General features: G+C 39.3%; 1 protein-coding gene across 4 annotated transcripts in view; it reads right to left on the bottom strand.

The window, feature by feature from the left end:
• The window catches only part of FRMPD4 (FERM and PDZ domain containing 4), a 263,554-nt gene that overhangs the window by 15,759 nt on the left and 231,366 nt on the right, over positions 1–16,429 (bottom strand). For all 4 annotated transcript variants that reach the window (XM_048492800.1, XM_048492799.1, XM_048492802.1 and 1 more), the window contains exons 8-10: positions 13,305–13,436; positions 10,014–10,133; positions 7,524–7,660 (exon numbers count right to left, since the gene is read on the bottom strand). In XM_048492800.1, the coding sequence (XP_048348757.1) occupies positions 7,524–7,660; positions 10,014–10,133; positions 13,305–13,436 (389 nt within the window). The remainder of the gene's footprint in view (positions 1–7,523; positions 7,661–10,013; positions 10,134–13,304; positions 13,437–16,429) is intronic.

Here is a 16,429-nt window from a genome sequence, read left to right on the forward strand (position 1 = left end):
GAAAACTTCAGTTTCTTCATTACATCTCCAGCAGATGCTATCATATTGTTTAGTCATCTTCTTAATCATTCTAGGTATCATATACCATCTAAAAACATTTTATACCAGTTCTTCTTCAGTATCTGACGTGTGATAAGTTTGATGTTTTAGTCCATAATGATTCCCACTGTTGAAAAGTTATCTCTTCCTTAAAGTTTTGTATCCATTTTATCATGCATGCTTTTACTTATTCCATTTCTGTTTCCATTTTCAGTAAAATCTTATATATTCTGCCCATCAAATGTTGTTTCTGCATTATGATTTCTTTTTCAGAATCTGTTAAGTCCTGTAGTTTTCCATCCTGTGAACTTAATTCTCTTTTAAGCCTGGATGAAATCTGAAAGTATGTCAACCACTGTATTTTGCTTCCCTCTGTCATTATTGTTTGCCACGATTTAATTTCCCCTTGTTTGTTGATCATTTCTTTGTATATTATATTGCCATTCTTCTTCAAAGTTTCAAAATCAAAGTGCATTTCTATCGAAGATTTTAGAGGTGAAGTTGTGGGGCTGAGTCTTAAATGTGCTTTTTTTCCATATTTTGAATAATCCTTTTCTTATTACATATGAATCTTTTTTATCAGCTCTTCTTTGAATATGTTCTTTCTTGCAACAAATAGCTATGAAGTAAAACCCACGGTTTCTAATTTCACAAAATTGTGAACTGGGTTTAATATCCAATTGGCAATCCAAATTAGTCCAGCTGCATAATAATATAAATTAATATTTGGTAATGCTATTCCTCCTTTTCTTTACTCAGAAACAATCTTAACATACTCTGCCACTTCTGATACCCACAAATTATCAGCCATTTCGCAAAATTCTTCCTGGCAACAGTGTTTTTTTAACAATAAAAGAAAACATGAACACATGTCAACCATTGACAAGGAGCAATCAAAAAACGTTATTCTGGAGGAATCCCAGCAAGACATCCTTCATCTGTGCTATAGGGAGCACATTCAGTATGCAAGCAAATATGGCCATCTTAATTTAGGTATCAGCAGCAAATAAAGATAGGATGGGAATTCAAGTAACTGATTCCCAGATGAATTGGGGAACATTTCCATTTGGTATCTTGAATTAATAGGTTCCAAGTTTTGTTTTAAAAAAGCTTCTTAATACCTAACATTCTTTCCATCACTACCAAAGAAGGTGAAGTTGTGTGATTTTAGAATCTGTGATTTTATTTCATTAGGATGAACAACACTCTCGACTGCCAATTGAGTAAGCACTGGGAAGTTCTCAGCATTAAACAGCCTATATTTAAAATTGACTACGGATTTCAAAGTAGAATTTTTTTGAAGTCCCAAGTGTACAACTAAAGATGCTATATATGGAGGTAAGGCAAGGATTTTATGAGAAAAGCTTGCCAAGTAATTCAACTGGACCTCACAGCCAGATTTGAGAACCAGATAGTATGCAGGGTAAAGCTAGTGCCCTATGTGTTTTCAACAGTACTGGTATAAATGGATCATCTTGAATTAAAAACAATTTCTGAAGTGCTAACTAAGCTTGAGCAATACCGAAAAAATTGGTAAAATTTGGATTCAGCTTGATTCGACTGTAAAATTATCACTGAATCTGCTGAATCCCTGATTCAGTATACCCAAATATATTTTTCGGGTATACCGAAAAATTCAGGTTCGTTTGGATTTTTTTTGTATTTTTAATGGTTTTTGGCCTGTATGGGGTGCATTTTTAAGCAAGTGGCACCACAATTTCAGGGTAACTTAAGGAGACCCTCCTGATGATATCACACAGGTTTGGTGAAGTTTGGTCCAATTATATGGACCCCCAAAGGTTAATGTTTTCAATGGGAGCTAATAGGAGACAGGGGATACCCCTTTGAGGGTCCATAACTTTGGGCCACCTAAACCAAACTTCACCAAACCCAGGTGGTATCATCTGGAGAGTCTACTGAGGATACTCTGAAATTTTTGTGTCACTAGCTTAAAAATGCACCCCTGACAGGCACCCCAATACATTTCCCCAGATTCTCCCTTTGAAGCCAATGGGGAATTTCTGGGTGTGTAAGCACATTTTTCAAGGTAGAGCCACCAAACTTTCAGGGGGCTCCAGGAGACACTCCTGGCAAGAGCACCTACATTTGGTGAAATTTTATGGACTCCCTAAAGTGTATGGCCCATCTCCCACCACTCCTTTTGCTGGAGATTATATTGGGGGTTCCAGTGGGGTTTTTGTTCTGGGTAGGAGCACAAAATTTCATGCAGGGCTGCTGATGAGTCTCCTCAAAGGAACCAGCCAACTCTGCTGAAGTTTGGATGGCTGGGGACTCATTCTGTGGGCAAGAGATTCACCTTCAATTGGGTGCCCGTAGGTAGATATTTACTTAGAGGTTACAGATTAAATGCAGTTTCACTTAAATATGGCTGTTTCAGATTCCAGATAACTTCACACATGCACAGGTGTCTCTGTTCAGGGTAAACCTTTTCAACACAGTCCTGAACACTCTCCTAAAACACCCACCTTTGACTCCAAAGGGAAATCACACTGGTTTGGGACAGGTTAAGCTTTGGGATTTCACTAAACCCACATTTAACCCTGTCAGTTAAGCTAAACACACTCTCATGGACTCTCTGGCTCAGTATCTAGGTGTGGTCTCCTTATGAGACAATAGCCAAGCCCTCTGTGTGGTCTTAGGAGTGTCCCTGTGAAAAACTTCCCTTTGTTTTCCACCAACACCAGGCATCCTAAGCTGTGGTGAAAACAAGGCTCCTCACAGTCTTTGAGATCTCATTGAGACCCCCCAGCCATTCTACCTCTGTCTCTCTGTGCCTTTAGACATGATCTCCAGCTGACTGAATCTGAGGTCTGACACAATCTGTGTGTCTCGCAAGCTTTCAAAATCTTTCAATCTCTCCAAATCTCTCTCATCTGTCTCTCTGACAAGCTTTCTCTGCTTTTATACAAGCGAGCACACCCTCTTGTGGCTCCAATCAGGTGGTGCTCTGGTTAACCCTTAGTGCTCCTGCTCTGGCTGAACTGTACCTTTTCAGATTAACCCTTCCAAAGTCTAATCCATCAAACTCTCCCTTCCCTAATGTCTTCTACACCCTCAGCCACACTTCCACCTTTTAAAATGAAGCCACTATACAACAAAACCTAATGAACTAGGCACAATTAGGGTTATTCGGCTATTTTTGTGCCTACTGCTAACAGTGAGAGAGCAATTTTATATTTAATATATGCTAAGACCAGGATAAATCTAACCTGAAGACATTTCTCAAATAGCTAAATTAATTAACCACTTGCACCAAGTATGTGGCAAATGTCCACCTTTTGATTGGTGAGTCTTAGATTTTGCAAAAAGCATAACTTTAGATTTGTCATAATTGATCTCTTGAGGTTTGTTACTTCTGTAGGTCATAAGAGCTTTTATAGCTCTCCAAGCCAATCTGAAACCTCAAAAGCAGCACTAGATCTGCATTTAATAATGCAGGAACTGAACCTCTTTCCAAATAAGGTGAATGTGGAAGAGAATGTAATGTCAGTTAGGAAAAACTCATTCTAAAATAGGTTAAGCAAATGTGGAAAAAGTATATAACCCTGCTGCACTCCTCTGGGAACAGAAATTTGGTTAGATATGAAGCCTGAATTATCTCGTTTAATACACAATGCTTTCTCAAAATAAAGGTTCATAATTATTTTAAGTAGTCTAGCAGATAAATGGGCAGCATAAAGCTTGTTCCATAAATGTAAGGGTGAGAATGAGTAGCTCTTAAATCAATGAATGCTGCATAGAAAGAGCCTTACACATCTACAAAATATTTATCAGTGAGGCCAGCATAAAACAACGATCCATACAGGAACAGCCTCTCCTAATGCTCATCATCACTTATAACTTTCTCATATTCCATCCACTAGAGCAGAGTTTTTTTGCAAGAAATTTGCATACAGTTTGCTAATCGTTGTTCAAAGACTGACCACAGTTATATGGATCTGTTTTATCACAGTTTTTATAAATCAATGTAATAAATGAGATCTGAGTCTGGTATGATTCCTTCCTGATTGACCAATATAAACAAAAATGCCAGAACTGAAACTCACCACAAGAGATTCATTTTCAAAAGTTCAGAATGGATCCCCTTCATGGCCAGGGATTTTCCTGTTTTCCTTTAATTGTTCAATTACTTCCTGATGAGTTACAGGTTTGCAACATAGAGGCTACTGAAGATAAATTTCAAAGGCCAAGTCTGGTTCCTTTTTGTGTTTCATACATAGATTCCTGAAAACCTTTTCCCAAGAAGATGTTGATATGGGGCAGTGGGCATTATCCTTTGTGGCAACATACTTGGTTGAATAAAGGTGGTCAAACCAACAAGTTCTTGATAAAGAGTCTGTTTTATTGCCATTTCCAGGGTATTTGTAGAATCTGCCCTCAGGGCCTGGAAAGGATGGTGGTGTTTGAGTTCATTCTACTCACTTTATTTTTGAAGGAAGAAGTTAAGGGACCAAGCACTAGATCATAAATTCAGTAAAGATTCTTGATCACAAGAGCGATCTTCACACATAGCAGCTAACTCAGTGCACAAAGAATAATTTTTGGTTAACCCACCATCTTTTATTCAGCTGATTGGAAATAACAAAACAAGATGATTTGATTACTCTGTAGTGTACCTGTTGATCCTTCTTAGAATCATAGGTGGATTCTGCATGGGCCAAAAACAGCATTATGAAAATGGTGTGAAAACGGTATAAACTCTTTTACACCGTTTTAAACCATTTTACACTGTTTTCACACTACTGTTTTTGGCCTGTGCGGAATCTACCATATTATTATTATTATTATTTATTAAACTTGCTATACCGCCCTATCCCCGGAGGGCTCAGGGCGGTGAACAACATAAAGTCATACAAAAAACATAAAAATCTTAAAACAGGTACATTCTACAATAGGGCCCGCGAGACCCATATACCACCCTCTTCCAAAAATGAGGAGGGGTCCCAATGATGTTAGGGGACCCTACTAACAGGGGGGGGGCGGGGCATTATCGGCGGCTGGACTCTCCAAAGGCCCGGTGGAATAATTCGGTTTTTACAGCGCTCCTATGGAACTCTCCCAAGGTCCCGCGAGGCCCTAATAGCTGGTGGTAATGTAGCCTACTGTGGCCGGGTGCCAGGGCTGTGAAGGCCCCGGCCCGCAGGGAGGCCAGTCAGCTGGTCATCAAGGGGCCAGGGATCTCCAGTAGATTCGCCTCTGCTGATCACAGAGGACGAGCCGGGACATATGGGGTAATGCGGTCCCGAAGGTACGAGGGTCCCGGGCCGCGTAAGGCCTTAAAGGTCAACACCCACACCTTGAACATGATTCGGAATTCGATAGGTAACCAATGCAGGCGAGTTGGAAGAAACCTTAAGGGCCATCAAGTCCAACCCCCTGCCATGGAACACACAAAATCCAAGTTAGTCTTGCTTCTTTATAGCCCAGCACTGTACACTGAGCTCCTGACTGTGACCTAAGGATTGAAGATTTTTGCCCCAAATCACTACCTTATGTTTTGCTATCTCCCCGAAGATGGGTCCTTACTGGTAAGAATTGGGCAAGTCAAAGTGTGAGTGGCAGTTGATTCAAATTGGTTGGGTGATTAAACAGAATCTCCAACCTCAGCAGCCTGAGGTAAATACACAGCCAAAAACAAAGGAACCTCCCAAGCAGACAAAAGTTTTCCCAAGCCCTCAAAGAACAAACACACAAGCCCTCATAAGGATTGAGCTTTAAGGATAACTCCCACAAAAAACAGAGGCCATTCCCTCTCACCCCTGGAAAAACAGTTTGTTCATTGCTTGCTTCTTTAGTCAAAGAAACCCAGTTGTTGTCTGGGTTATTTATGAACTTGGTTCTGGTCATAAAAGTAGGAGGAGGGATAGAAGCTGCAATACTCTTACCAAGGACATTGAAATCATAAAGAGACTTTGTTGAGTTTTCTTTAAATATAGTTAAACTGCTGACAGACAGCCACAATGGTTTATCCAGTAAGAAGGCAATGGTCACTTATGAATTTTTACTTAAAAAATCCTTACAAGAGTCTCCAAAGGTGTTCCAGGAGTATTCCCATACAAATCAGGGGACAACTATTGGCTTGTTTATCCCTCCTGGAAACCTGTTGCATGTCCAATGAATAACCTTCTGGAAAGGAGTGAGACATGGACTCATGCTCCACTACTTTGCATCCAATGAGAGATGAAAAATTAAAAAATCCACTTACTGGTTCTTTCATTAAAAGAAGGTCAACAATATGAAGCTGCTTACACAGTTAGTTGGAGAAAATGTATCCTTAAATGGGTCCTTAAAGGCTTTTTCTTTCCCATAGTTGGATAACTGATAACAATAACTACAAATTGCAAGTTGCTAGAGAATAAGTCCAAATGCTCTGAGAGGATATACCAAAAAGAAAGCCCTCAAGATATCTCACAGCTGTCACAAATTACCTTTCTCCATTGCCTGAAGAAAAACACATGGGAGACAGCCAAATGAAGATAGCAGCTAAAACAGCCAGATAAACCAACCGACAGTAAAAAACTGCTTAAAAGGGGGCAGAACAGGCTTCCAAAAACTACTTCTTATCAATTTTTTTATCACATTGGTGTGTAAGTAATAAATAAAATTTAAATTTAAAAGACAGTTTTACCACATTTCTTAGAGAACAGGGCATCTTGGTCCTCCCCCTTCCACAAAGATACCTTCTAAAAAACCTAAATACAGCCGTCACCTTTCCCCTGCAATTGTGACTTGTTGGTGGAAGTGACAGAGATTAAAAAAAATAAAATTTAAAAAATCTAATGCATAGGTGGGGAAAGGGGGAAATGTTCCTTTTCACTGGAACCAAATACATACCTTTCATTCCAGACACAGTGAAAAGAATGTCCAGCAAGGAGAAATGGAAGGAGAAATTTCCTCCCCCACCCTGCTGTATAAAAATTATTTTAGATAAAATATTGGGCTACCAATGGCTTAGGCAAAAATGTAGAACAATGTCATGTGGAAACATAAAAAAGTACATGGGTTGGGTAGCTGAAACAGAGGACATCCTCCATGTGAAACAAACCCTGGCATCCGTATGAGAGAGAACCATGTGGTAGAAAGGGACTGAGATGGCTACCTCAGCATCAAACTGGTACATAGCTGCTGAATGGTGTCCTTTTAACACCTGAGGTAGATTAACCAATAAATAAGAAGTTATTTCAATGGATTAGCTCCAGTGATATGCTAAAATAGAAGTTAGTGCTGGATTAAGCTGAATAGTCTGTCCTACCAAAACACAGGGACATATGGCTGAATTTTACTTGCTGCAACAGTACCATTAATGTTAAGGTTCTTGACAGCCACAGGATTTGTTATTACAGGCATGGAGTTTTGCTACCTTTTTTTAAAAAAAATTCTGAAACAACTTGGATTTCCAGACCAATGAAACTAAACTAATCAAGTCACTTCTTACACCTTTGAAATATACATTTTATACTTACTCTATGTACTTGAGGGAGATTTTCTGAGTATGTTTTGTGGTCACAGTTGCAATGTACATTTGTAAAGCTGCCAGTCGCAGTGCAATATCATATTTGAGTTCAGGTCCAAACCTCTCCTGAACCACATCGTTGCAGCTCTGCCAAAGAACCAGAAGAGGGCATATCAAACTAAAAAAATCTCTGATTTTAAATATAACCACCGCACTGTGATTAATTCAACTCTAAAAGACAGGCTTATAATTAACAAAAGCTATAACTGACAGATGAGCCATCCACAGACACTTGAAAGTCTCTGAATGTAAAATACAACCAAAGTCCCACAAAAATGTTGACTTATAATATTAATTTTGAGGTTGGTAATCTCAAATTAACACTTTCCAAAGATCAGAATAGTGTGGATTTTTGTTACTTTTTCATATGACAGAGAATAACCAAGGAGTTGGGTATTAGAGGGTAGAATTCCAGACATCATGAACAGAAGTGACTCTCTGACTCACTCTGTCTCTACCAATAATGGTTCCAGCCAATCTCTTCCTTGGCTTCAGCCAGCTAATTTGCTAGAGTCCTGAATTCTGTAATGCTTTACTTGAAAACCAGCATAGCTGTCTTTTAACTTTTCTCATTTCACAGCTAAGAAAGAGATTCTAGCAGAACGGATGAAGCAAGAGGAAGATGAAAGCAAGAAAAACTATTAGGGAAGTGAAGAGTAGTAAGCACTTCAAATATTACCCACTGGCAACTATATTAGCATCTTTTTTCTATTTATATTATAGAACATCTCCTCTTGTGTGCATATCTTAATATTGAGAGGGGGTGTGCTCTTAAGGGGTCTAGTCACTTAAGGCAGAATGATCACATCTGAGACACTAAACCAGATGCATCCACCCTTTAAAGGGTCAATGACCATATCAGCAGAAGAGACAGACAGATTCAATAGTAATGGGAGTGGAGGAATCCGTGAAGAGTACATACTGGGAAGTAGCAGTAGTAGTAGAAGATGACACTGGCAATGGATCTTTTGTAGACAATAATAGCGTCACTTTAGCTAACGAAAAAGATATAGTGCTGGAAGATGCTGGATTGAAGTCAGATGGCACCTAATCAGTTACTCAGCAAGAGCTGAGGGCAAGTACGAGTAGCACTATTCTTAATGACACAACTGGACTAAAGCCGAAAGAACATTCAATTGTTGACATGAATGAATGTAAAAGGAAAGTCCAAAGCTGTTTAATACATATAATAGGAACATAGTACTTGAGAAGTACGTACTTAGGTAAGCTCAAAATAGTAAACTGAGAAATTGCAATCCCGGGAGTGAGTGAACTAAAATGGACTGGATTAGCACATTTTCAGTCAGAAAATTATGAAGTGTTTTACTTGGGAGATGACAAATACAGAAGAAACAGAGTTACTCGAATAGTGAAGCAAGATGAATCAAAGGAAGTCAGGGGCTATACTGCAAATATGATGAAATGATATTGATCAGACTAGATGCAAAGCCTATCAATATAATCATAATCTAAACAAGATATGATAATAATCACAGGTGATTCGAACACAGAAGTAGAAAACAAAGCAGAATCAAATATTGTTGGCAGATTTGGACTAGGAGCACAAAATGTAGCTCATAAAATTCTGTGAAGAAAACAATTTCTTCATTGTGAACACATGTTTCAGACAACCGAACAGATGATTGTGTATGTGAACCACTAGATGGCCAATATAATTATACTGGGTGTTGGATATTGGAGAAAAACTTTCTGGGTATCAACTGGGTGTTGGAGAAAAACTTTCTGGATACCATGGACCAAACAAGGGCAACAACACAGTATAATTCAAGAACAAGAAAGGGGATCTACCATGAGGACACTAAACTGAATATTTTACACACCAGGAAGTATTTTCTACTTTCCACAAGGTTTTTTCCACTTCCAGCTGAAATTTGTTGCTTCACATTAAAATGACTAGAAAATGGCGCCTGGGAGATGGATTGACTCTACAGGAAGCCACAGCCCTCAGTTTGTAAGATCTAAGTAAGGCTGTTAATGGTAGGACATTTTTGAGGAGACTAATTCACAGGATAGATATAGGTCAGAATTGACTAGTTGGCATTTAACACATACGTTATAGGATGAGTAGGAAGATCGCACTTGTACCATAGAGGTGAGTGTAATGCCAAAGTGATTTGGATTAGGAACACCTGGCTGCTCACTCATGAAGCTCACTTATGAAGCTAGTCGCTCTGTGAGCCCAGTCTACCCTCACAGAGTTGATGTGGGGATAACAGGTGGTTAGGATATGGGTATCATTTTGTCCTTGTGAGAAAGGTAAATAAAAATGCAATAAAGAAGAAAACCCAAGTATTCTCTGATGGTATTTCAGGATCATCACTGGCAATAGTGTAAACTAACATGTTATTTACCTGTCATTTTATATCATTTGCAAATATCCATATTTGGCATAAAGAGATACAAATCTCTATGCACCTACCTGTACATATAGATATTCAAAGGCAACTGCATCTCTTCGTAACAGATCAATGGGGTCCTTGGGGACAAAACTTATTCTGAAAAGACATCTCATCTTGTGGGAGCTTGGCCTCTGGGTCACCTAGGACAGCAGAACACTTACATGTTAACATGCAGTCTCCCAGCTTCTGTATTAATATCCAATGTGGTGCACAAACCTAGAAATGATCAAAGGGCCTTATGAATGGAAAAGAAATTTAAAAGAAGGAGTTGCCCACAGAATACAGATAGATAAATTGGTGAATTACACGCAAGGACGGAGCGAGGGGGAAGTGCACCCGGTGCGTGCGCACCCTGTGCCCCTCCAAGCCTGTCTGCCCTCGGAACACCCTGCCATGCCCCCGGTGTGTCACGCCCCCACACCACTGATTACACGTTATCCTTCTCCAGCATTTTAAAAACATATGTCACTGTTACTGTTGGCAAATCAACCTTACTTATCTTTATACCACAATCATGTTATAATGGTTACAGACTAATGTTTCATCTTATAAATCATTCTGCCTCCATTTTCCCATCATGAGTTTCAACTAGCTGAATTACCTCATCTAGGAATATTAAAAAGATCATATTCATTTTATTAAGAAGCTTTTGTGGAATTGTACTTGCAATGAAACAAGTGGGAAATGCGGGAAATCTCCTTTGAGCATCAACATTGAGAAGTAATTTGAGGATAAACCTGCTATTCAATCCATTCAACGAGTTTTTGGCTGAGCATGACCATCCTCAATCAAGTAATTACATTTCATAAGAATCCATTATAAAAAGTACCATCATTGATCAGGTCACCTAAGTGCATGGTGTTTTTATTTGTCAGCAGGAAAACCACATAAAAAGATGGATGTATTCAAAATATTTTGTGGAAAAAAGTAAAAATAGAAAAGAAGAATGTAAAGCGAAGTATAAATGTTCATTATTGACAGCATAATTAAACCTTTTAAGCAAATATAATCACTGCTAAATTCTTAAGTTCAATGTTAGTTTGTGTATCCAAAATATTAGAAATTGGTATATAACTGTGCATAATACAAGCAACCCAACTTTATTAGCAAGGACACAAGAATCATGGGCTCCATTCAACTGGAGAGCTACCATTTTGTAATTCCCATCTTACTAGTATTTTCTTACCTTTCTACCGCAAACCTTATTTTCTGTACCTTTTGTGTACCATTGCAATAGCTAGAGTTGCTGATGATTCATTCATTCATTTATTATTGTTCATTTATTTATGTATAGTTTCTAATCATTCTTTATAGGTCTACTTTTCCACCAAGCATGCACATTTCAGCAAACTGGCCTCCCATCCCATTTCTGCATGATGTTATCCAGTATTCATGCACAAAACATAAATAACCCATTCCTGCCTCAAAAACCCTTGCTTTATTTCAAACCTGTACAAAAAATGGTGTTTCCTCAGCAAGACACCATTTTGTGTATTAGAATGGGAAATTATATTTCATGTTTGAATGGACATATCTGCTTTGCTTCTTTCCTTCCTCTGAATTTTGTTGGTGAACTGCCATGTAGTTGCTAGATAATTTCTCGTTCTCCACCAATAAAATTTTGTTTTGAAGGGTCAGCTCAGAGCAATATCGTAGCACTGTCTCTACAGGGCAAAACCTGATCCTCTGTGAAATCTATGGGTGTGTCTCCCCTCATATCCTTTATGGTTTGTTCTGTTTTTTGGGGTAAAGGTGGAAGATGCTACTGACCAACACACTTATACAATAAAATGGCAGGTCATTAATGTATTTCATCACTGCCAGAGAGGAGATGGCTGCCTTGTGCTACTGCCAAAACCTTCAGTATGTGTGTGGGAGGAGGCAGGAACAATATTTCCCATTGACAGAAGTGCCTTCATGGGCCGAAAAGTTAATACATGTCAAACTTAGGTCTTTTATACAATTGTGGTCTGCTCTGCAGTGAGCATACATTCCCTTTGTTTTAGATTCTCCATTATGGACAGATTTTCTCCTCTTCAGAATTCACTTCACTCTCAGTTAAGTCTCTCTGCATGGTTTCTGAAACCTGTGAAAGTGCAACTTCTGGTCTTGCTTCACAGGAAAACAAAAGAAAACCATGAATGTTTGGCTTCATTTGCACTTTCTGCTACTTTTGGCCTTCCTCTGCCCACACAGAAGCAGTTCTACCCACCATATGTGGCCAGCATTTCAAGGAGATCAGTGGCACTCCTTTAAATAAATGTTAATACTATATGGCCATCACAGGGGTGACAGATGATAGAAACACCCTCCACTCCAAAGGCGGTGGGCAACCATGTCAAGTGGAGGTTGCAGAAACAGCCAGAAAGCAGGTAGCAGGCAAAATGATGGCTTGGATTAACAGGAGGTCAGCGGGACATGGGACACTTTCTCAAGTGTAAATGGAAACCCTACTGCAGAGCGGACAGCTTTGGGGTAAGTTCCGTATGCATAAATGGCCTTAGTCTTTGCATCCAAATTTCAGCTTCCTGGTTTGGAAAAGCCTGACTAGTCCCCTCACTGGTACTATTCTGATAAGGGTCAACATGGAACCAAAGAAAAGGAGCAAGAACACACACACACACACCCCCGCCGCTATTTCTACTAGCCAAAATGGCACAGGAAGGAAACTTGAATCATCTTCTCCTCACTTGCAGGACTACCTCACAGTGTCACGATAATGTGTGTTGTTTAAACTGATTTTTTTAAAATTTATGTTTGATTAGGAGTGGCATCACATACCCATGGTCGAATTCATTTTAGCCATGTATTTTGGCTGTATATTTAAAACTATTTTACATTGAGGGGTTTAAATATGTAATAGAACTAAGTTAATTGTGATTTGTTTTTTTAAAAATCTGGAAGCTGATCTTTGTGCGTTGCCTTAGTTTGCTTCATATGACACACTTTTTTATGACAGCCTACATTTTTTGTAGATTTCTCTGAAGATCCCCACCTATGTGGAAGGGTAGGTACGTATTTTCAAACAAACAAACAAACAAACAAACAACCCATCTTATCTCATCTGAATAAGGAATTTACAAAAGTTGTTCAGATATCTGTAATCTGAATCACTTGATTGGAAAGCTTCTTGTTGTAGACTTCTTTTGGTACTAATCTTGTTTGAGAAAAGGTGCATGCTTATAACAACCACACTTTCCCTACAATGTTCTGAAATATATACAATCTAACTACTGGCTCCAGAAATCCTCCCATTGAAATAACTAGACACCAGGGCACATCTTATTATTAGGTTTAATTAAGACACAAACCTGAGTTAAAGTCTCTTGTTCATGCAGCAAGAGAAGTTTGGTTCCAGACCCTTCAGTCTTCTGCTCCAGCATTAGAGAAAAGTGTTCAATACACTTAATGGAGAGCTTTTCTTGAAGTGTTAAGATGACATCCTTTAAAACACAGAAGATGATTAAAACTCAGAGCTGGAAACTGTTTTTGTTGCTTTACAAAAAAAATAGGTCAAAATAAGTTGCATGTGAGCTGTCATCCCTTCACCGAGTCATGTTTGAAGGTTTCTTTTTTTATTGTTCATGGAAAAATAGGCTTTGGATTTTGCTTTTGGAACTGAAAATGCAAAAACACCACCAACTCATTTGGCGCACAGTTCTGTGAGTAGGCACCAGCATAATTGGGTTGTTACTGAAATCACGTTCAGAGAGGTTAAAAAACATGGATCTCTAGTTAATTTGCTTGAGTAGGCTAGAAAAGAGGAGGGAGCTTAGGCAACACATGTGTAGCAGGAGATAAATACAGTTAGTTACTAATGGTGCCATCTTAAGCAGCATTATGCCCTTCTCAGGATACTGAAGTCAGTGCATTTAGAAAAGAGTAACTCTGCTTAGGGTGGCACTGTAAAAGGTATTTTTGTACTTATTCTGTATTTCTAATTAAGTAATTAGTCATGAAAAAGGATATTCAATGAATTAAGCAGGATTTTTGAGAGAGCAAACACATACAGGATCACAGCTCAAATGAACATCAAACTTAATCAGTATCAGCGTGCTTCGCCATCATTTTAAAGGTCCTTTCTCTCATGCATTTCTCTTTCTTCATTATAGTCCTCTTGTAACATTCAATCCATATCTTACATCACTATAATAAGCCCTGCAATCTCCCAGACTTCTCAACCTGCTGCCTTTTTCTTCCTGGCCCTTCACTACTTGAAATTCTCTCCCAGATAATGGCCTCCAAACAGCTAAAGTCAGTTGTGTCCAAGCCCCAGTGAAAACTCTGTGATTTTAATTATACCTGATGTGTTCTGCAAAAAATGCAACTCAATCCTATGCAGAAGAAAATCCCACTAAATTCAAGCATTACAGCCTTAGGACCAAACTATGTGATAGTTCTTTAATACTGGGTCTGAGTCCCCCAGACCTGAGTAATTTCCCCTGTAGTTTCTGTGTCAATGTGGGGAATGTGGCAATTTAAAAGTGTTGCCATCTCCAGGTTAGGAAATACGTGGAAATTTGGTGGGTGGAGCCTGGGGAGATGGGGTTTGAAGAGGGGAGGAACATCAGGAGGAACATCCAAAGCAGTCATTTCTTCCAGGGAAGTAGGACTGTCAAACTTCAGGGAGGGGCTGGAAAGTGCCTGGAATTACAACTACATCCCTGATGACAGAAATCAGTTCCCATGGAGAAAATGGCTGCTTTGGAGGGTGGACTCTATGGCATTATACCCTGTTGAAGTTGCTTCCTTCCTCAAAACTTGCCCTCCCATGGCTTCACCCCCAAATCTCCAGGAATTTCCCAACATGGAGCTGGCAACTCTAAGTGGAACTGATCTCTGTAGTTGGGTGATCCATTGTGATTCCAAGACATCTTGGACTGGCAACCCTAGAAAGAGAGGAGAGCAGAAAAAGGAGAAAGGCTATGGGGACTTTCAGGAAAGAGAAAGAGCAAATAGTGGGGAAGGGGGGAATCTCCACAATTAGTAAAATGGAACTTTTGGAAACTGTGAATGTGATATTTAAAGTGAAGGAAAGAAATAATACCAGGGAGCCAGAGAGAAGCCCATATATTCTGGAAAAAATATACTACTCCATTAGCCATCCTATCTTGCTGGGGTGGCTGTAAGTTAACTGTGATTTGATGGCACTTTACATCTGTACTTATTGATATTCTTACATTGTTTTTGTAACAGACTGATAAATGAATTTTTTTTTGCTACATTAGAGTCAGAGCCTTACGGCAACTGAACAGAGAAACATGTACTTCTCTCCACAACATTAGCACAATTGCAACATTGCTCCAGCAGTTCCTACTCTAAACCACAGCATTCATACTTCAGTGTTTGGTTGCACAATCCTAAAACGTTTTCTTCTGATTAAGGCTCAATTTAATGGATTTGTGTGGAATTCACAGGAAGATATTTGAGGAGCTGATCAGGAAGGGACATGACCACTGATGGTCCCTTGCTGTGGATTCTAAGAAGGTGACCCAGTTTCCTTCTGCTGCAGCAGTCTGTTGTTATCCAGGTACAATAGGAATAGAACTGTACCAGTAGTAATGTAATCCTTCTTCCTGAATGGAATTAAGCCAGAGGACAAGCCAGAGCTCATGGAATAAATGCACATCATGTCCTTGTTTGTCTTCATTTCCACCTTCCTATCCACTTGTTTGATTCACAAATGTTAATTTTCCCCAATTATTCACTGCTGCTCTGCCCCCCAGGGAGGGTGAGTTTCCTCCAGAGTAGAGATTTCCGTGATCCCACTTGCAGTGCTGAAGCTCCAGGAAGCTCCACAGTTAGCGAGAACAGGGAAACAGTTATGTTTCTCTCTTGCGTCAAGGTTTTGCTCCTTTCGGGTCGCTCCTCCATCCAACACAAGACTGAAGAATGTCAGCTTTTAAAAATGTAATATTGATATTCCTTATATTGTGTGGGCTGCAATCAATGGTGTGTTTTTTTTCAGGAAAATGTTGACCACTGATCCCTGCAATGAGTTGGGGGCCCCAACTCCTCGCAGGGATCGATACAAGGAGATCCCATTGTGAAGGCACTGTAGAGCGAGGAGCATTTTGGGAAGTGCTCCACGCATAATAGGTTTTTTTTTAAATTATCATTACTTTAGGGACAGAAACTGATCTTCAGATGATGCACACTGATGCTGCTTCAGGAATCAAATAATTTTATTATTTTATATAATAAAATTTTATTCCTGGGGGTTTTCATTAAAGTTAGTAGTGTGAATGAGCAGCTCTGTGCCCCTTGCCTTGTGCAAGATGCCACTGCAGTTATGAACGAGCTTTCACTTGATAAACTACAAAACTAGAGAATTAAGCTACAACACACTGCAGAATGCAGGCTGAACTTTTCTCCTTGTATAATCTTTTTGGAGCAGATAATGGCAAAAAAATGCTGCCTGGATACAGTAGTCATT

This window comes from Sphaerodactylus townsendi, linkage group LG04, assembly GCF_021028975.2.
Source record: "Sphaerodactylus townsendi isolate TG3544 linkage group LG04, MPM_Stown_v2.3, whole genome shotgun sequence".
NCBI classification, from domain to species: domain Eukaryota; kingdom Metazoa; phylum Chordata; class Lepidosauria; order Squamata; family Sphaerodactylidae; genus Sphaerodactylus; species Sphaerodactylus townsendi.